General features: G+C 46.3%; 1 protein-coding gene across 12 annotated transcripts in view; it reads right to left on the reverse strand.

Moving 5' to 3' along the window:
* The window catches only part of ANKRD17 (ankyrin repeat domain 17), a 1,008,651-nt gene that overhangs the window by 162,102 nt on the left and 825,861 nt on the right, over positions 1-20,688 (reverse strand). For all 12 annotated transcript variants that reach the window (XM_085636371.1, XM_085636340.1, XM_085636333.1 and 9 more), the window contains one exon: positions 17,638-19,268. In XM_085636371.1, coding sequence (XP_085492497.1) covers positions 17,638-19,268 — 1,631 coding nt within the window. The remainder of the gene's footprint in view (positions 1-17,637; positions 19,269-20,688) is intronic.

The raw sequence follows: 20,688 nt of genomic DNA on the forward strand, positions 1-20,688 counted from the left end.
ATTTAAACATGTACTTAATCCGTGTCTCCCCCTCAAGTCCCTCCATTGCGTACACTGCACGGAACAGCTGGATTGCAATGCCATGTTGTACGTTCATATAAGGATGCATGTGTCATAAAACCTCAGGCCAACATAAACACCCATGAGCACAACAGAAACATTTTTATCAGAGCCCGAGAGAGCCAGAGGGCTAGCGTTGTGTAATAGACATATGGGAGCTTGTCCACTGCGTGCGGGTCACTGAAAGGTATATACTGTGTACATCTTATGTTCCCTGAGACACACCATTCCGTCTGAAAACTGGTAAATTTTCAATACTGATAATGAACATAAACACAAGCAATATGTACACCACAAAATGCAGTGATATCACTTGTCAACACAAAGTACAGTGGGAGGGGGAGGGAAGACAGACAACATGGACAACGAGAGGGGGAGAGAAATAAACTACGGCGGGAACAAAGTGAACACAAGAGGGGGGGGGGGGAGAAATAAACAAAAACTACATCAGGAGGGGGCGGGAACAAAGTGAACACAGGCAACGGGAGGGGGCTGGAACAAAGTGCCCATGAGAGGGGGAGAGAAATAAACACAAACTGGGGCAGGAACAAAGTGAACACGGGCAACGGGAGGAGGGGGTGGGAAGAAAGTGCCCACAAACAACGGGAGGGAGGGCGGGCACAAAGTGTCCCCCAACAACAGGAGGGCGGGCGCAAAGTGAAACATGAACAGTAAAGTTACAAAACAAGGCGAGGCATCACCCCTACTACCACAAGTACTTAATTGGCAAGGCACAGTAATCAGGACACAGTTGGTCGATATAGCATTTAAAATACGAAATGGACTGTACCTTGTTAAAGCAGATGGCCTCACAATTCCTGGAGAACGATGATGGAAGTGAATAGTTCACGACAGATGATTTGGAGAAAAGAGAGCTATACAGAACAAGACAAGCCCGGCGGAGCGCATTCCAGGCGGGGGAGCGGACCCTTTGAAGTGCTCCCAAAAGCGGAGTGCATGGCGGCACGATGCGCGTGATTGTGCGCGTGCTAGCCATGCAATCCGCTTTTGGGAGCACTTTGAAAAGCCCCTTTACAATAGTCTCGCTTTGCGATCGCTTACGCGATAGCAAGGCGAGACCTAAAAAGGGGGCACATTTTGTGTAATAATACATTGCATCACCTTGCATGTATATCAGCGTGAGAAATAAAAGTTACCAAACATCAGTCAGTAAACATCATCAGATACAAAATGTGCGAACCAATAACAGGAAGGAGGGTTAGAAGGGAAAGCTCACAGCTCCCTGAAAGAGATTCCTTATGACAGCCTGTCCCACTGCAGCATCGCTCCGCGTGGAAGATTCCAAGCAGTAATGTGTTGTGAAGGTATGGGCACTGCTCCATGTAGCTGCCCTGCAAATGTCTTTGATCGGTACTCCAGCGAACAGAGCAGCTGAAGATGAAACTGATCTTCTCGAGTGCACCCGAATCCGCCCTTCTAGGGGTTTACCAGCCGCTAGGTGACAGTAGTGGATCGCGTTGGCAATCCATCGTGCAACCCCTTGTTTTGAAAGGGAAAAGCTGTGCGAGGTGCACTGAAGGCGACAAAGAGCTGATTAGATCTCCTGAAGTCCTTGGTGCGTTGGATATAACATTTTAAACACATTTGAACATCCAGAGAATGAAGAGACTTCTCCGCTGGAGTTGTCGGTCTAGGGAAAAAAGACTTCAAAATGACTGGTTCATTCAAATGAAAATCAGAAGGAACCTTTGGGATGAATTTTGGATTTGTCCTCAGGATAAGAGTGTCTTTTTTGAACTGCAAGAACGGATCCTTATAAGTGAGAGCCTGAAGTTCACCAACCCTCCTGGCTGATGTTAAATCGAGGAGGAGGGCCACCTTCCATGAGAGAAATTTAAGATCCGCCCTATGAATTGGCTCAAACAGAGACCTCATGAAGTGAGCAAGGACCAAGTTGAGCTGCCACATGGGTGGAGGAGGTCTAACTGGAGAGAAAACCCTAAAAAGTCCTTTTAAAAATTGTTTCACGATTCTCGCAGACCAAAGAGAAGGGCCTGAAGATGTTAGTCTGAACCAAGAGATCGCCGCCAGGTGCACCTTGATAAGAGAATGGGCGAGACCTGACTTGGCCAGAGACAAAATGTATGGCAAAATCTGATGAGGAGCAGAAGAAAAAGGGAGAAGGTTCTGTTGGCGGCACCATAGGCAGAAACGTTTCCATTTTGAACAATAGGTCTTATTCGTACTTGGTGCGCAGGCCTGAGCTAGCACCTCTCTACATTCTTGAGGGATATTCAAGCCCTGAAATTCTCTGTGCTCAGGAGCCATGCAGTCAACTGCAGAGAGCTCGGGTCTGGATGTACCACTTGGCCCTAGGACATCGTCAATAGAGAAGGTATTGGACGCAGGTGAATTGGATGATCCTGGGAGAGCAGGAGAAGCTCTGTAAACCAAAACTGGCGGGGCCACGCCGGTGCCACTGGAATCATTCTGCAGGGTTCTGCTTTGATCTTCCTGAGTAGTCGTGGGATTAGCGGAATTGGAGGAAAGGCGTAAACAAAGGTGCCTGACCCGGCCATCGAAAGCGCATTCCCCAATGATCCCTGATGGTGTTCCCTGCTTGCGTAGAACTGGCATTTCCTGTTCTCTGGAGTGGCAAACAGGTCTATGGAGGGTCTGCCCCAAAGATTGAAAACTCTCTCCAGAGTGAGCTGATCCAACTCCCACTCGTGGCTCAAAGATTTGAGACGACTTAAAGTATCCGCTGTCTTGTTGTAGGGGCCCCCGGAAGATGTTCCGCCTTAAGTGAAATTTGGTGATGGATAATCCACTCCCAAATCTCTTGTGCCTCCTTGGACAGCAGAGGAGACCTTGTTCCACCCTGCTTGTTCAAGTCATGCATGGCCGTCGTGTTGTCTGTACGGACCAGGACAGTGGATTTCCGAATTCTCGGAAGGAAAGCCTGTAAAGCTAGACAAATCGCTTAGAGCTCCAGTAGGTTGATGTGGAGAAGACGTTGTTCGGGCTGCCAGCGGCCGCTCACTTGAAGGTCTTGCAAGACTGCTCCCCAGCCTTCCAGAGAGGCGTCCGTGGTAAGTATCAACGGAGCTGGAGTGACTGTGAAGGTGAGACCCTTTGAGATATTGTCTTTGACCATCCACCATCTGGCTGCCTCTTTCATAAGAGGAGTGATTATCACTTTGTCATCGAAAGAGCCTTCTGCTTGGCGCCATTGTAAGTCCAATTGCTCTTGGAGCGGGCGCATACGAAGTCTGCAATGCGGAATTAAGGGAATGCAAGATGAGATTGATCCTAGAAGAGATTTGTATAGGCGAACAGAGACCGTCTATTTTGCAAACGAGGGTGGAGGTAATCAGTCTTTGCTGTCTTTCTTCTGATGGAAAAGCTTCGCAACAAGCCGTGTCCAGAATAGTCCCCAAGAACTTGGCCGACCTGGAAGGACAGAGGACTTACTTGTCCTTGTTGAGTTGAAGTCCCAGATGACTGAAAAGTTGAATGTACCTTTCGACTGCTTTTGAAGCTGCCTGAGAAGAAGGTGCTTTCACCAACCAGTCGTCTAGATAAGGAAAAACCTCTAGCGATTGTTTTCTGAGAAACGCTGAGACTGGGGCCAAGACCTTTGTGAATATCCGCTGCGCGGATCTGAGTCCGAAAGGCAGGACCTTGAATTGAAAGTGGCTCTTGGCTACTGTAAAGTGTAAAAACCTCCTGTGGGCCGGGTGGATGGGAACATGTAAGTATGCGTCCACGAGATCCAGAGAGGCCATGTAATCCCTGGATTAAGAAGCCGCAAAATGTCCTGTAGGGATACCATCCGAAACAAGAGTTTTATGAGATAGGTGTTGAGCTCCCTCAGGTCTAAAATTGGGTGCCATTTTTATACGGTCTTGCGAACGAGGAAGAACTGGGAATAGAATCCTTTGCCTCGTTGAGACAGAGGTACTGGCTCTATTGCTTCTTTGAGAAGTAGTTGGAGAGCTTCTAGACGTAGAAGGTGTAGATGTTTGGATTCGGTGGCGCGAGGGGCTCTGGAGGGTGGACGGCGTTGAAATTCCAGTGTGTGGCCAAATCGGATGATATTGAGGACCCACTGATTTGATGTGATGAGCTGCCAGTTGTGGAGGCACTGTGATATCCTGCCCCCCATTGGTGTTACAGGGGGTGAAGGAACAGTAGACAGTCGGGAAGCCGCTATTGGCGCTTAGAGGAATCTCTCCCCTGGCACCCTTGTCATGCTCTAGAGGGTTGGCGAGAGAAAGACGACGATTAGCCCTGTCTTTGGGAATACTGGGCCTGTAAGACTGAGATTGTTGCGAATAGGAAGAATATCGCTGCAGCTGGTATCCACCTCTATATAAAGAAAAACCTTGTCCTCTCGTACCACAGAAAGGTACTTTGCGGTATTGCAAAGTCCCAAGGGACTTCGTTGTTACCGTGTCCTTTTTTATGTCCAGCAGCGCATCGTCCACATGCTTTCCAAAAAGCATCTCACCATCGAACGGCAGATTTGGGTTTTATTTTGGACTTTCGGGCAAAACCAGGTGGCCCGAAGCCAGCCTTGCCGTCTAAGGACTGCCGCACCTGCCAAAGAGCGGAAAGCAGTGGTAGCAATGTCCAATCAATTATTTCCGAAGAACACTCTCCTTCCTCCAGGATTTTCTTTGCCTCAGCCTTCGAGCCCTCTGGTAGCTGGTCCAAATACAGAGGTAAGTCGCACCACATCTGGCGATCATATCGTCCCAGAATCGCCAAGGCATTAGCAGCCCTGACCAGGAGGCTGGACATAGAAGAGAAACTCTTACCCACATTATCAAGACGCCAATCCTCCTTATCCGGTGGTGTGGTAAGGGACACCGACGGATTCTTTGACTTCCTTTGGGCCGCTTGAGAAATTACAGAGTCTGGTTTCGGTTGGTTAACCAGACAAGCAGGGCTATCCTCCGGAGCTTTGTACTTTTTCTCCAGTCGAGGAAGAACAGGCATGACGGTAGCTGGAGATTTCATTACCTTTATCCCCTCATCCCAGACATGGCCCACAATTGGGATAGAACGGACAGACTTTTTAGAAGGCTCTTTAAAATCATAAAGAAAACATTCCGACTGTACTGATGGTATGGGAAGATTGAAACGTTTGGAAGCTCTTTACATTAAATTGTGGAAACCCCCTATATCTGCTGGAGGAGAATCCGTCGGATCCGGAGATGGAGAAGGGGGACCCGGAATTATATAGTCATCCCATTCCCCATCTGGATCTGGGATTGAGATTGTGCCCTGGTCATCATCCGATGAGTCATCTTGAACTGTAACTACATTTTGTTGAGGTTCCATTGGATCCGGAACCGGAGCTTGTGGAAGCGGAGGAGCAACAGGAGCAGAAGGTGGAGGCGGAGGTGGAGACACTTGCACTGACTGTTGGCCGGAGGATTGAGATGGAAATCTTTTTCTATAATCCAGCAACATGAATTGTAGATCAGCAATCAGTGAAGACGGCATAGCCACCATGCCCTGCTGCTTCTGTTCCTGCCTAGTTTGCGGCAGATATTGACTTTGCTCTATATAATAGTCCTCAGAGTCGGAGCCCTGATATTCGACACGTAATTGGGATGGGCTATATGCATCTCCGTAAGGACCCTAATCTTCATCTGAAAAATCCTCCTCCAAAAGGAGTGCCGGAGGTAGTGGTGTCTCTCTACGAGGAGAAGTCATCTCTGGTGTAATCTGGCGTCTTTTTATTTAAATTGCCACACTTTGAACCGTCGACAAGGTCGACGACGGAGTGATCGTCAACGGAATTGTCGTCGGTATCATGCTGGAAACTGTAGATGTCGACGTAGTCGTCGACACCACCCTCGTCGTCGTACTCGTCGACGTCGAGGTAGTCATCATCGTCGACTACATGGAAACTGGTACCTCAGGTTGCAGCGCCAAAGTCGTCGTCGACGAAGCTTGCGTCAACAAGCCGTCGTCGACGTACCTGATCATGGCGTCGTCAAAGGGCGGATTTTCTTGTCAGTTTTCCCCTCAGGCAGGACGGAAGCTGGTTTTTTTAACAGTTTTGGCTTCTGAGAAGGTGGAGGTGAAACCGAAGGCCCATGGCTCGCCTTCTTATTAGAATGTGCCTCAGAAACCAGTCCTTCCATCAACTTTACACCTCGGTGAGGAGATTTGATGGGACTGCGCCGGTCAGACCTATCAGAGGTCTTTAGTAAGGCTTTGGCAGGGGGGTCAGAAGAAGTTGAAGGTGAAGACCTACCCCTTTATTGAGATCTCCTCGAAGATGTCGCAGAGGAGTAATCATCACTGTCACTAGATAACGGGTCTTTCCGTGACTTTAACTTTTGCAACCAGCTGAGCAAACGTCCCTCACGGTCTCTCAAGGTCTTCGAAGAGAAGGTCCGACAGATCTTGCAGTCGGTGGCCTTGTGGTCAGGGTACAAGCAATAAATATAGTCCTTATGTTTGTCCTCCACATAAAGCCTCTTTTTTGAACAAATAGCACAAGCTTTGAATAAAGCCTCCTTCTCCTTGTCAGACATCCTGAAGAACGCAGAAGAAAAACTGTTGAAAATACATATGTTGAAGAGAAATTTGAGCAGAGCTCAGTTGAGATTCCCTTGCACAACGTGCGGTAGAAATTCTAAGGCTCTGAGGTTCTCTCAGGAGGGTTCTATGGGGTGAGGCTAATCTGATTGGTTGTTGTATTATTTTGGTCTCTTTTTCAAAAAGAGGCGGATATGCTACAAAATGAGATGAGGCCTAGGCCTTTTCTTTCCTCTTTTGTACCTACTGCTATGGTATTTTTTTATTTACCGAGGCTTCCATTCCGACGACGGGGAATGATACAAGCTATGGGAATCTATGAAAGTTACCAATACTGGAGAACCAAAGTTACTTATTTACTGGAGTAATCCCTATAGCCAGAAACTCTGCAACCGTAACTTGCAACAAGTACACGTTGCTTAGAATAGAAGTCATGTAGATAAGCTATAGGCTTACCCCAACAGATTTAAAAAAGTTCTAAAGTGAACACATAGCTTGCTTAAATTTAGTGTTTCCAAAACGCACAATCTCCGCCCAAGAAACATTAGAATTGAATACTAAACCAAGATGTAGTAACTTAAAAACACTTTCCATACAGTTCTCATTAACCCGTAAAATGTACAGCGAATAGCGCTTTGCCACAAGCCATGGTCTGCAGTTTAGAGTAAATATTGAGCATGTCTTAATCTTCTTTTTTCTTTCTTTTCTTTTAATTTGTACCCCGCTCAGCTACTCGACAGAGTGTACCGGCGCGTGCAAAGGTAAAGGCAAAAGGTGCCAGAGGGTCATCTAAAATAGGAAAGTTTTAAGCATTTTTTTAAACATCGCATGGTCTTGAACGCTCCGTAGCGCTAACGGCAGAGCATTCCAGGCCAGACTAGCTTTCCTGACAAGTGAGCAGCCGTCCAACCAGTGACGATTGAATCTGGGGTCTGCAACAAAAGTTGATAAGAGGATCGCAGCTGTCTAGCTGGAGTGTAAAAGACAAATCTTTTCTGAAGATAGCAAGGGCCCTTTCCATAAAGGGCCCGGTGGGCGATGGAGAGCATCTTGAATTTAATTTGAGCCTACACAGGGAGCCAGTGCAGAGAGCGCAAATGAGCACGCACACTACACCTTTTAGACAAGCCAAACAGGAGTCTAGCGGCAGAGTTTTGAATGACCTGCAATTTGCTTAAAAGGTACCCAGGGATGCCCACATACAGGGCATTCGCATAGTCCAAGCGGGATAGAATTAAAGCGCGGACCACTGTTTCTTTGGCAGGTCCTGGAAGAATGGGAAGGAATTTTCTCAGGGCTTTCAGAGTGCCAAAACACGTCCCAACAAGTTTCTTAACTTGTGTAGAGAAAGTCAGATTCTCAGAAAACCAGATCCCTAGATTTTTGCAGTATTATTCCCTGCACTAGGCAGGGGGAAACGAGGGGGCCACAACTTAGCTCTGAAGTCAACTGAAAAGGTCCCGTACAAGTGAACCTCAGACTTCCCTTTGTTACACTTCAACTGGGCCTGGGCCAGCCAATGGAAGACAGAGGCAAGACAGTGTTGTGCCGACTGGACAGATTCATCGTCTCTTCCCCAAGAAAACAAAAGCTGGGTGTCGTCGGCATAGGCCATCACCTTAGCCCCCAGTGATTTCGCTAGAAAAACCAGCGGAGTAACATAGATGTTAAATAGAAGGGGACTAAGGGATGACCCCTGCGGAACACGTGTAGCCAACTAATGAGGCTCTGAGGCACACGGAGGGAGCCAGACCGGCTGAGTTCGGGCTTCGAGGAAGGATCTAATCCAACCCCAGACGGAACCAGCAACGCCAATTTCCAAGAGGCGGTTAAGGAGCAGAGAATGAGGCACTGTGTCAAATGCCGCCGAGAGGTCTAGCATAACCAATGCTGCCCTCCCGCCGGCATCCAAACACTCTCGAATAGCCTCTGCCACCTCTACCAGAGCTGATGCCGTACTGTAGGCTGCCCGGAAGCCAGATTGAGCTGGATGCAGCAGGCCGAATGCCTCAAAGTTAGTAAGCTGATTGGTGACTACTTTCTCGCAAACCTTAGCTAAACTAGGCAGGAGCGAGATTGGCCTGTAATTCCAGGGTATTGAAGGGTCGAGAGATGGCTTCTTGAGGAGAGGGAGAATCAATGCCTGCTTCCATGATGTTGGAACCATGGCATCACTGAGGGACATATTAATAATTTGGTTGACTTCAGGATTAATAATGTCCGCAGCAGCGGCCAAGAGTCTGGCGGCACAAGGGTCATTAGGAGATCCCAACTTCAAGGCTTTAAGAATTTTTAATGCATCAGATAGTTCAACCAGCGCAAAGGATGACAGCATATTAGACATGCCAGCGGTCACATGGGCATATGCGGAAGCTATGAGCCCTCCCGCCGGAGCGGAGAAAGAAGCTTGAATGCTACATATTTTGTCCACAAAGAACTGACAAAGCGTGTTACACCAGGAGGTTGAGACTGGCATTGCTCGAACCAGTGCGCTAGGGGCCATGAAATTCTGAGCAATGGCAAAGATCTCCTTCGAATTATTATTAGCCAAGGCAATCCGTGAGGCATAGTAGAGGCTTTTAGCGGCAACAATAGAAGTGTAATAACTTTTTTGTTTAGCCCTAAGTGCCAATTTGGCCTTGGGGCAATAGCCCCTAGAACGCCAAGCCCTCTCCAAAACTTTGCATTCATGTTTGAGGTCCCTCAACTCCTGGGAAAACCAGGGTTTAGAGGGCGAGTATCTTGCCAACTTGGAACGGCAGGGAGCAGCTGGAGCTGACACTGAGTCTGAGATCCAAGTATTAAACCCATTAACATATCCCTCCAGGTTATCTTGGGGGAGAGGTCTGGATACACTCTGTGAAAGCTTGTAACAGGCACCTCAGGGCATTTGGCGTCCGTACTATAAGCACAGCCTCATCGGCGTACAACAGTAACCGCACTTAGGCACTTGTATATCGATGTAGATAAGCCAAGAAGTGCACATAATGTGACATCTACCGCCATCACCAGCATGGCCGTCCATAATTTGCTACGATTGACTTTATCAAAGGCGGAAGATAAGTCAATAAAGCAAGATATAGAGGTAATTTCATAGATATGGTATACATCCTAGCAGTGCCTCAGGTCGTGCTCTGCCCATTGTAGTCCTCAGAATCAAAAGGGGTATTTGCAGATAAATTGCGCTTGTCTACTGCGAGTGGCAAAAGATTCAAGTGCCTGGGCTGGCAGCATTTGTGAATACTGTTGAGACTGCCCTCGGGTGAAAGGAACAGATGACAGCTGAGCAGTAATCATGGCCCCCAGTGGAGCTGGCATGGTACAGCATCAAGTGAAAAAGGTATCACCTTCATCGTGTCTTTTCCGAAGAAGTGGAGGGACCCCTTGTACAGAGTATCTGATCCAAGTAGCAACCTAGTGCAAGAGAAAACCGTGTTATTTGTAAAAAAGAGATGGCAGGAAGCCACATGTTTTCTCTTGCCCATCAGTGGAATCTCCAGCTGTTTCACTGTAGTATCTGCTGTTACTTCTGATCTGAGAACATACGATTATTCTTCACTTTTTTAGGACTCACTGTGGTTTTTACATTGTAAACAAATTAAGGTGGGTCATAAAGTACATCAAAGTGTTGTTAACGTCAGTGATCTAAGTGGGTAAACGCAAATGTTCTCACTCCTGCATTAAATACCGTAAAGGTAACTCGCATGACGTGGTACAGCAGAGCACATGTGCACTGGTTCCCTGGAACTACATAACTGCCCTCAACACTTTATTGTGCAGCCTCCCATTCCTCACAAGTGCGTGGACATTTGCTGGATATTTTGTCCTTGCCTCTGGAAAATAAAGCATGTTAAATATTTCTACACATAAGAACCTCAGTAGCTCACACGTTAAACATATTTATGCAAAATGTAGGCGATTTTAACTTTTTCTAGCCCATGAAAGCAACCGCGAGCAGGCAAACAGCGTGCGCGCAGAGAGGGATCGAGCAGCCGAGCCGTGATAAATTAAGCGCGTGGTGGGAGACACCATAAGCGTGCATATCGCCTGTCCGGGCGTGTGAGAAAGTGCCATCTTTCTTGCATGGTATGCCCACTTTTTGCTGAATTGCTGATGTACTTTGACTGAGTGTGCTCAGGACTCTTGCCAATCAGGTACCCAGGGCCTATCTTCCTTTCCTAAAAATGTGTTGAAGCCTAAACCCAATTGGCATCTCTGGCCACATGTCAGCCCCTGGTAAATGGTACACTAGGTACCCAGGGCCTTATGACCAGAGAAGGTCCCTAAGGCTGCAGCACGTATTGTGCCACCCTTAGAGGCCCTGTACCCTGACACACACACACTGCCCTTGCAGGCGGAGTGTCTGCGTGCAGAACAAAACAGAGTCGACATGGCACACATCCCTGTGTGCCATGCCCACAACACACACTGCCCTGGCATACACATCAGCCACCCCTCTAGCTGGGTGCCCTATGCCAGCGGTGTGGGTACAGGTGCATGAGCCCTGTGCCCCTACAGTACCCAGGTCCATTCCTGGGCACTGTAAGTGCAGTGCTGCCATTAAGAGTATATGGTGCTGGGAGGTCGTCAACACAAACTCCACAGCACCATGATGGCAACACTGAAGACTGAGAAGTTTGGTATCAAACTTCTCAGCACATTAAACCCGCACTGATGCCAGTGTGAGATTTAATGTATAATGCACAACAGAGGGCATCTTAGAGATGCCCCTGAACCTAACCTACAATCCACGTCTTGTCTGAGGGGCTGCCTAGGCTGCCACACAGCAAACATGTTGCTGGACCCCTGGGTAAAGAGCCATCCGCTCTCCTGGGCCTGCAACAATGCACATCCTGGGCGAGGTGCTAGGTCCCCCAGGATGGGCAGGGGAAGCTTCAAAGGCATACCGCCTTTGTGAGCTTCTCCAGGCCACTTGCTGTACTCAGCAACTGGCCCCTACCGGTTCTGACCCTCACTCTGGCGGGAAGACTGGCCGGAAACCCCAAGTAAGGAAAGGGGGTGTGCCAGCCTCTGCCAACCCCACCCCTCAGTTGGGGAGGCGAGGTGAAGCACATCTCCGGGCTCTCGCCATCTTGAAGATGGGGAGCCCTGCCCAATCAGGTCTAGGCTACTACCCCCCTACCACAGGAGAGTGGCAGGATTGGGGGTGTACTCACCCCAGGGAAGGGACCCATTGGCCCCTACCTGTAACGCCCCTACATTTTGTATTTAGGGGCATCCTGAACCTTCCTTCCGGAGATCCAGATTCCAAAACAAGAAAGAAGAACAATGAACAAGAAGGCCTGATGTGCAGCTGCTAACAAGAGGAAGACAACAACTGATTTGGCCCCAGCCCTACCGGCCTGTCGACCCTCGAACCTGCTCCTGCTAAACCCAGACATCTCCAGTGGTCAGCAACCTCAAAAACCGCGGAGGACCGGACTGCCTTGTGACTAACTACCTGGGACTTCCACGAGCAGTGGTACTGCTCAAAGCAAGTAACTGACCCCTGGCTTCAGCCAGGAACCGCGAACCCTGCACACTCTGCACCCGCCAAGCCTGACCTGTGCTGGAGTGAACAAAGACCTCGAGAACGTCCCCCCGGCAACTGTGACCCTGAATCCAGCACCCAAGGACCCACCTCGACGCTCCTGACTACTCCTGCAGCCTCAGAACCAGGGACCCCTTCAACCGCGACCAACAGAGGGTAAGATTTCCGGACACCAAAAGGCACCCCTGCACCCGGTGTCCTGCGGCCCCCTGTGCTCAACTCCTGGGTGCCTACCTATCCTCCAACTACCCAACTTACCTCTTGAAGTGGTGGTTGCACCTGAAAAATCTTCATCCCCGAGCTTACAGCCTTTGTTCGTTCTTGAGCTTCTCCATTGAAATCTATTGAGAGCCCGACGGCTCAAAAGCACCCTGCACCCTACCGCCCGAGTGCCCCTGGCAGTGCAACTTCTACTCTAACCTACTTCCCCATTTGCCCTGAGCAAGTGACCAGGAGCCCAGCTCCCACAGCCGCATGGCCTGCTAGCCAGGAGCCACCAACTAAAGGCCCCCTGCCTCCCATAGGATAACATTGGGCCTAACTCACTCTGCACCCAGCTGCCCCGGTGCCGCTGATGGTGTAACAACTGTACCTACCTGACCCTGGGAGACCCCTGAGTCTATTGCCCAGAGCCTTAACTCTGCCAGTCGAGTACTTACCCAAAAGCCGATAACTCACTTTTCTTACATAGGGTAACATTGAAAGGATTCACTTGGAAATTCTTCTAAGTGTCGAGTTTTTAAACTTTAAAATATTCATCTAAAATCAGCCGAATTACGAAACCGAATTTACTCACCTGTTATCAGGAGAGATCCCAGCAATGGATCTTGGTGCCCAGCACTGACCCTGAAAAGTAATCACAACCGTACTTATTTTTAACTTGATTTTCCTCCATAGGAGTACATTGTCTGGTTTTCACCAGAAATTCTTCTATCGATTTTGCAAACTTACAAATATTCGTTAAAAATCGCCTGTATAACAAAAACACATTCTTTCAACTGTTTACAGGAGATGCCCCAGGGCTGGATCCAGGAACCAACACTGAGTTAGAAAAAGTAACAATAGCCCCACTTACCTGCTAAGTGAATTTCCTCCCATAGGATAACATTGGTGATTCTATGTGAAAAAGTTTCTAAGGGTCAACTTTTAAAATACAATAATATTCCTTAAAAATCACAACTGTAACCAAAACGTTTTTACTCAACTGTTTACACGAGATGTCCCAGGACTAAATCTAGGATCCAGTCCTGTGATAAGAAAAGTAATCCAAAAAGTAATCAATTGCATTTAACTAGAAATTCCCATTGAGCTCAATGCTATATTGTGTTTGAAATTGTGTTGCCTATTGCAACAACTGTAACTATTGCGTTCAAAAGTCTATTGCCTATTGAAAGTATTTATCTAAACCATCTCATTCTGAGAAAGTATATTTTGATACCTATTGTTGGTTCTAAAATAAAACAACTATATATTTTGATACAAAACCATTGGCCTAGAATTCAGTTCTTGAGTGTGTGAGACCATTTGCTGACTGAGTGTGTACAACAAATGCTTTACACTGTCCTCTGATACTGCCTTACTGCTCGACCAAGCTACCACTTTAGAGAGTAAGGTTAAATCTAGCTTTAGCCTCTGACAAACCTCTGGGGACTGTGGACTCTGTGCACAGTGTACCTATTTGGGAGCAGTATATACAGAGCCACTTTCTTACAGGGCGCGCACATGGTTTGTCTCCCTTCGCGAATGAAAGCGACAACAATAGAGTCTCGTCAAGGCGATGCAGCGCATGCGCTGCGTTAGTTAGGCGAGACCTAAAAACAGTATGGAAACAAATTGTGAGTATAGTGGGGCAGGGTCAGTGAGCGTGGGTAGGGAGGGCAGGCAGTTAAAATGAACAAAATATTCTCTATCTATTTTGGTTTTATAACCTACAGGTAACAATTTAAAATGTACAAAAAAAGATTTGAAAGAAATCATTTTCTCGAAATCTTTGGAAAAATAAATTTCCCCCCCATTCCCATAATCCCCCGCCCTACTCAGTCTCCCTGGGAATGCCACGGCTTCGGCGTGGCCCTCGGACACAAACCAGACTGTATGGTGTGGTCCCAGAGAAAATGTTTTTGAGTACCCATTGTACTAAACCAACTCATGAGAGTGCATTCATCATATATAATTCTCTTGAAAGATTAAAATGATGAGTTTTTCAAGTTAGACCTAGTACTGCAATATTCTTTCCATTCATATTCTCCCACAGCATGAAAAAAATCCATTATACATCATTCATACCTAAATCGAATACCATGCCACTTGGCTCTAAGGATGCACAGCAATTGCTGACAACCCCCTAAGTTTCTTGATCTGTTCTCCAAATGTAATGTACCAGCAAAACATATTTTTCATATAGTGGCTGCTCGTCAACAGGAAAAATAAATGCATGAGCCTTCCTTGGGTAAATAATCAGGAAAAACCATAAATGCTTATTATAGTGGTAGTATACTCTGGGATTGGTGTCTCCTTTTTAGCTACAAGATGGCAACTAAGGAATAGAAATTGACAATATACACTGCAAGAAAAGCTACTTGAAATAGACCATTAAACTTCTCATTAGTAAACCTTGACAACCATGCAAATAGTTTCAACCATTTTTGCAGCCATCCTACAGTAGTCAACTCTTTCTGGACAACCAAGAGGGAGAAAACACCTTTTAACATGTATTACCAATATTCTTGATGTTCATAAGTCACTCCTTTCTGGTTTGTCCTTATGCCCCTAAAGACATCCTCCCACCTTTTATTTTTACCTGATGACACTCCTGACCCACCTCTCAAATGGAAGATATTTTACAGGCACTGGCATGCTGATATTCTTGCTCAGGTGCTCATTATGATGCATAGTTCCACCTTTGCAGAGATTGCTTTCTTTTATCTTAAGGATGCTATATTCACACCTATTCTAAAGAAATCCTCCCTCAATACTGCAGTACTTCTTTCATCCTCGTACAGGTCTGGCTTGCTGAGATTCAACTGGACAGTTTGGACTTATCAGTGTGGCTTTTGTCCATGGGACAGATCTTGCATTGATTACAGAATGAGATGATACACTGGCCAATGCTGATAAAGTATGTTGCACCTTCTCGTTATGTCAGACCTTCACCGGTGCGTGAGACTGTGGATGATGCTCTTCTATTATTCCATGCTAGTTGTACACTTTCTTGGAGCTGTGGTCTAAGAGTGACACTGGGTCCTTTCACTGCTTATAGTCCTGTCACAGGTTGAGTATGGTTCAGGGTACCCTGATGTCTTCTTTGCGGTTTCATATTAATCTTAAACCTATTCTGGATCTCCTCAGAAACCACATGAACGTTTGCAGCCCTACTTAGGATTTCCAGGAAGTCACAAAGTTTGGACAGTGGTGGAGTGGCCTGGGAATAGTGGACTGAAGTTCATACATCTAAACCATGGATAAATCTAATGGAGCCTCCAGACCTAACTCACAGGGACCTTTGTCCATCTATCATGTTTAGACTAACTGCTAAATTGATGGACAGAGGAAGAAACTATCTGAATGCTGATCTTTGCTTAAGGTTGTAAATCAAGACTATCGTTGGAGTCTTGATTTAAAAGAGGCCGTCTTCAGAGTGCCCCGATTTCTTACCCAGGAGTCACGTGCAGTCATGGTGCAGCATTCATAAACACTAAACTGGAATATGAGAATGTCTTACATAGTTGAATCTCTGCATTTCATCTGTGCTGGCTGCAGTCAGGTCAGCATATAGCTGTATGATTTGTCTAATCTTCGAACACGTGCCCCAATATTTGAACTTCAGTGCTCTTTTTACTAGCATAATAAATGGGCAAGTCATATAGAGGTGCTGCTATGGGCTGTGCCCACAAAACATGGCCATTTAATGGAGTATAAACAGTGCTGTACATTACACTCAAAACGACAAACACCTTTTAGTGATCCCTCACAATGTAAAAACAAACATTACACAGGCACCTAAGTTATGTCACTCTCTGTCCTTAAGTGTTGAGCTCACATCCAGCACATACTAATTGATTACACTCCTTAATAAGCATCTGAAAGGTGCTTAAACAATGGCTATAAGCAGGTGATGGCCATAGGACATTGCCTTCGGCCATGGGCTGCACAACAGTCATTGGCTTGCAGAACACAAATGGCACAACAACTGCTGTAACCAAGTGGGTATTAGGCATAGGATGTGGCCTTCAGCCATGCCCTGGACACAGCCCTGTCACCAGGCACTTTTTATTACGTAACTGCTTTGAACTGGATCCCAAATCTAATAATGACAAGACATGGTCCTCTGTTAATATTTTTGTATTTTATTTTGCCCTTAATTCCCTAAAGAAATTTCAATCCAAAGTCCTATTTATGAGACTGCCTATTAGTTCCACAAAACTTTAGCAACTTGCACACAGCTTTTCAAGATCAAACTAAAGTGGCCATTTTTCGTGATTCAACAGTTGCATGCAGAGACTTGTCTTACCTGGCCAAAGTTGTAAGAAAATCAAATTATTTTGTCCAACTGTAAGCAATACCATACTGTACCAGGGCAAACTGGGAAGACTGCATTGCCACACGTGCAGTAAGCAATACCAGTCCAAAGTTTGGTTTATGGTTAGCATTGGGATTATATGGACGAGAGGCATGACATGTACCTAAGTTTTCTTGAGAGCGCACAGAAGTTAAATATACTCATTCCTTCTGGGACCAAAAGGTATTTTTCTTTCACCTACTATTTCTTCTCTCCCACATTTGTAGGGAGGTTGCTGTACCAGACCCAATTGCGCCCGGCAATCTGTGACTGCAGTGGAGATTCACAAACCTGTCATTGGTTTTCCAACCATCAATTTGTGCAACAGCTGCCACACAAAAGTTTCCAAATTTGCCAGGCCTTTTTAGAGTGAAATTGTGACTCAAACCAGTTCAAACACAATTTCAAGAAACAAAAAGGATTAACCCTAAGAACAAGCACAAAAAACAGCTTCACACCAGATTCATTGTTTTTGTAGCCTATGGAAAAAATGTCTAGGGCAATGTTACATCCTAGGAGCACATGTAAGCAGCTACCCACACAAAGATACTTATTTTCCCATGCAATGTAATTTGAAAAATATTCATTGTGCCCAAACCAAGAGAAACTTGTTTAGATAAACAATGTGTAGGGGAAAAAGTAGCCATTACACAGGCAAAACGGAAATAAAACAGGTGAGCACAGTACCAAAAATCAGCACAATGGCTATGTCTGTTGCACCATACAAGCTCCATAGGCTAAGTAATCACTAACAAGATGGAAATTACTGAAGTTGACGATGCATATAAAGACACAAGCCAAGTATAGGTTGTGAAGAGATCAAATTGAAGCTGCCACAATAATAAGCTGGTGTGTTCTAACATTTAAACAGAGCAACAAACTATTTTGTCAATCACATCAAATCCCTTTTTAACAAGTTATAAAGGTACAATTTAACAACACTCACCTGAGGGACTTTGAGCTGGCCTTTGCAATGGTGGCCGAAAACCAGGAGCTTTGGAAGTATCAGATGGAAGCATAGAATCGGATTTTGGCAAGTAGGAGGACTGTCCCGAATGCATGGTTTCCGACGTAGACTGTGAAGAAACAGCAGATCCACCCCAGAATGCATGAGCAGCAGCTGAACTGTTTTCAAAGAGTGTGCTAAAGGGTCCAAATGGCATTGAACCAAAGTTGGCAGCCATGGATTTGTTTGACTGTTGAGCTGAAATTTGAGAAGCACTTTGTGTACTTATGGAGGAGGGATGCTGGACTGAAGAAGGTACACTGTGAGGCCGTTTAATGTGATTCGCACTGAGGACTGTAGAAGGAGATGTTTGTAGAGGCACAGGGTTCTTAAGAGCAGGATTTGTTCCTTGAACAGGTTGTCGGATAGTAGTGGTTTCCATTTTAGCCGTGGCCTGCGTAGATCCCACTGATGACTGTGAATAGGTCACTGATGGAATAGAAGCAACCACTGACAATGGGGTAGAACCACTGACTCCTAAATTAGAAGTTAATCCCACCCGTTGATCTACAGGAGCAGCTTGAGTCTGTAAAACAGGAGATCGTGTACCTTGAGACACAGATGCCGGAGACTGTTGATGGACAGGATGAATAGAGGAGACTGCACCAGAACTAGCACTGGATTGCTTTCCACTGACTGAGCTGAATGCATCCAAAACCGGAGCAGAACACACTTCTTGATCGGAGGACAATGTCCCTTTATTTGGAGAGGATGTTAGGGAGTCCGATGGGCTGTTTCGGGAAACACCTCCTGGCAATGATGGAGGTGAGGGGGATGAAGGGGATGACAAGGGATAGTGTTCTTTGGCAGTTGGCCCGGGATACGTGGAAGCAGTGGGTACAGTGCTATGGTTGCTTGCTGTGGTCGCAACTGTGGTTGTGGTGGCATTGGAAGTCTTCACAACAGTCACAAAAAGCTGTCTTCTGACTGAAGGTGAGCTAGGGCAACCACTCAAGGATGAGCTAGGCACATTAGAAGGAGAGCTGGTTGTAGATGTTGGAGTAGAAGACACACCTGAATTCACCTGAGGACTACTGACGTTCTGGTGAGAGTGGCGAGGCATCATGTGAGGTTTAGGAGAATTAGCAGCTCTTGCAGGGCTCAAAGGCCTAACAGGAAAAGGCCCCCAGGTGGATTGGGCTGGGGGAAACGTACCACCGAAATGGGTCATAGGCAACCTAGGTGGTCGTATTTGTTGGAAAGTCTGAGCAGCAAGCAAAGCATGTGCAAATTGAGGAGGAGGGTACGCTAGCGGAAGAGAAACTGGGAAGCCAGGTCGCACATTGGTCACAGGGTTCTTAACTGATTTGTGGGCAGCAGAAGAAATTGCAGGCATTGTGATAACTGTGGCAGTTTGAGACGTTGACGATACTGTCATTGTTGCTACTCTGAGCCCCATGATTGAACTGTTCACTGCTGCAATGCTGGCAGCTGAGGAAGAACCCCCTTTGGAGTTTGCTGCAGAGCTTTTTAAGCGATTCTTTGGAATAAGTTCATCAATTTCTTTGTCTGGATCCTTAATGAGGGCGTTGATTAAGTGCGTTGCTTGTCTGGTGGATTCTGTACCTCCCCTAGATTAAATGGGCAGGTAACACAAAGAAGGTTAATACTTCCACTTTAAAATCACATTATGTACATTGTATGTTCTCAAACTTGTATATGGGTATCATGATTATTTTTTTTGCACCCAAAACAAATAATTTTAGTACAAAGATTCCATATAAAAAACACCAACAAACAAGTCAAACCACTGAAAATGTGTTAAGTAAATGGATGTCTTCATGATTAGCGTTAGAGTAATGTAGGAGTAAAAGTTATGATTAACACGTAGAAGGCTTTGAGCTAAATCATCGTTCAACAGAGTTTAGGGTCACAGAAAGGGCCAGTGCATTTGTCAGGAAAAGGCAGGTCCACGTTACTTTTATTTTATTAAATATAAATAACTTAGAAAAACAGGTTACTTTCTCAATCACAGATTCCTGCTCCTGCATGCTGTTATGTGCTGCTGTGTGGCTCCTGCCGTCCTGGAAGTAATGGAGTGGAGCCACATATAAGAACCACCCCTGCGTGTGACAGCCCATTATTTGCTGCTCTCTTTCTACGCCCTCACAAGCAGAGTGTGAATTATGGTCAGTACCAGTGTGCAGATGTACTAACTTGGAACCTTTTTAGATGTTAAAAAGTAGCCACTCTACAGAACAGGGAGGTGGCAGCGAGGAGAACTCTGTGGTTAGAGAAAGTATCCGCCTGAAGGACAAGTTAGTTACTTTCAGTAACGCTCTCTCTGGTGGATAATCTAATTGCAGATTACTCACATTTAGAATATCTCCATGCACCAGAATGGACCCAGAAGACTTTAGCATAGCACCCTTGTGCCGCTAGGTGTCATCATAGGACTCTGCTCTGCCCCAGAAGTGATGACTGGAGCAGTATATAAGTGCCACCTTGCGGAATGAAGTCAGTTTCTTTCTGAACATCGTTTGAGCCCTCGGACAACTTGTCCAACAGTAATCAATTGTGCCAGTGTGCAGATCTCTAAATTGGAACCTTTTCAGATGAACAAGAGCCCACTCCACGGAACAGGGAGGTGGGAGAGCAAAGAGGAATCAGTAGTTATATAGAGTACCTACCAGAAGGAGCATTACTGAAGAGAAGTAACTTGTGCTTCCTCACCTTTAGAACGGATACCAAATGAGTACTCCCCTATGTGGTGGGTCTGTGGAGTGGACGCAAGTAAAAAAGTCCTGCAAGACCTAACAGGTTAAAATGGCCTTCCTGGCGGACTTGACTCTCAAGGCAGTAGTGTTTCACGATTGTGTGTGCCGATTGTAGGAAAGTGCCCCTTTTTGATATTGTCACCTCCACTTTTTGTCTAGTATTTGATGCAATTCTGACAGAAAAGCACTGGGTTCCTGCTAGCCAGGTCTCCAGTGCCAGTACTCTTTCCCTAAGACAAGGTAAATGTTCAGTTGTACCCGAAATGGCAAGACC

Source organism: Triturus cristatus, chromosome 2_1, assembly GCF_964204655.1.
Source record: "Triturus cristatus chromosome 2_1, aTriCri1.1, whole genome shotgun sequence".
In the NCBI taxonomy this organism is placed as follows: Eukaryota; Metazoa; Chordata; class Amphibia; order Caudata; family Salamandridae; genus Triturus; species Triturus cristatus.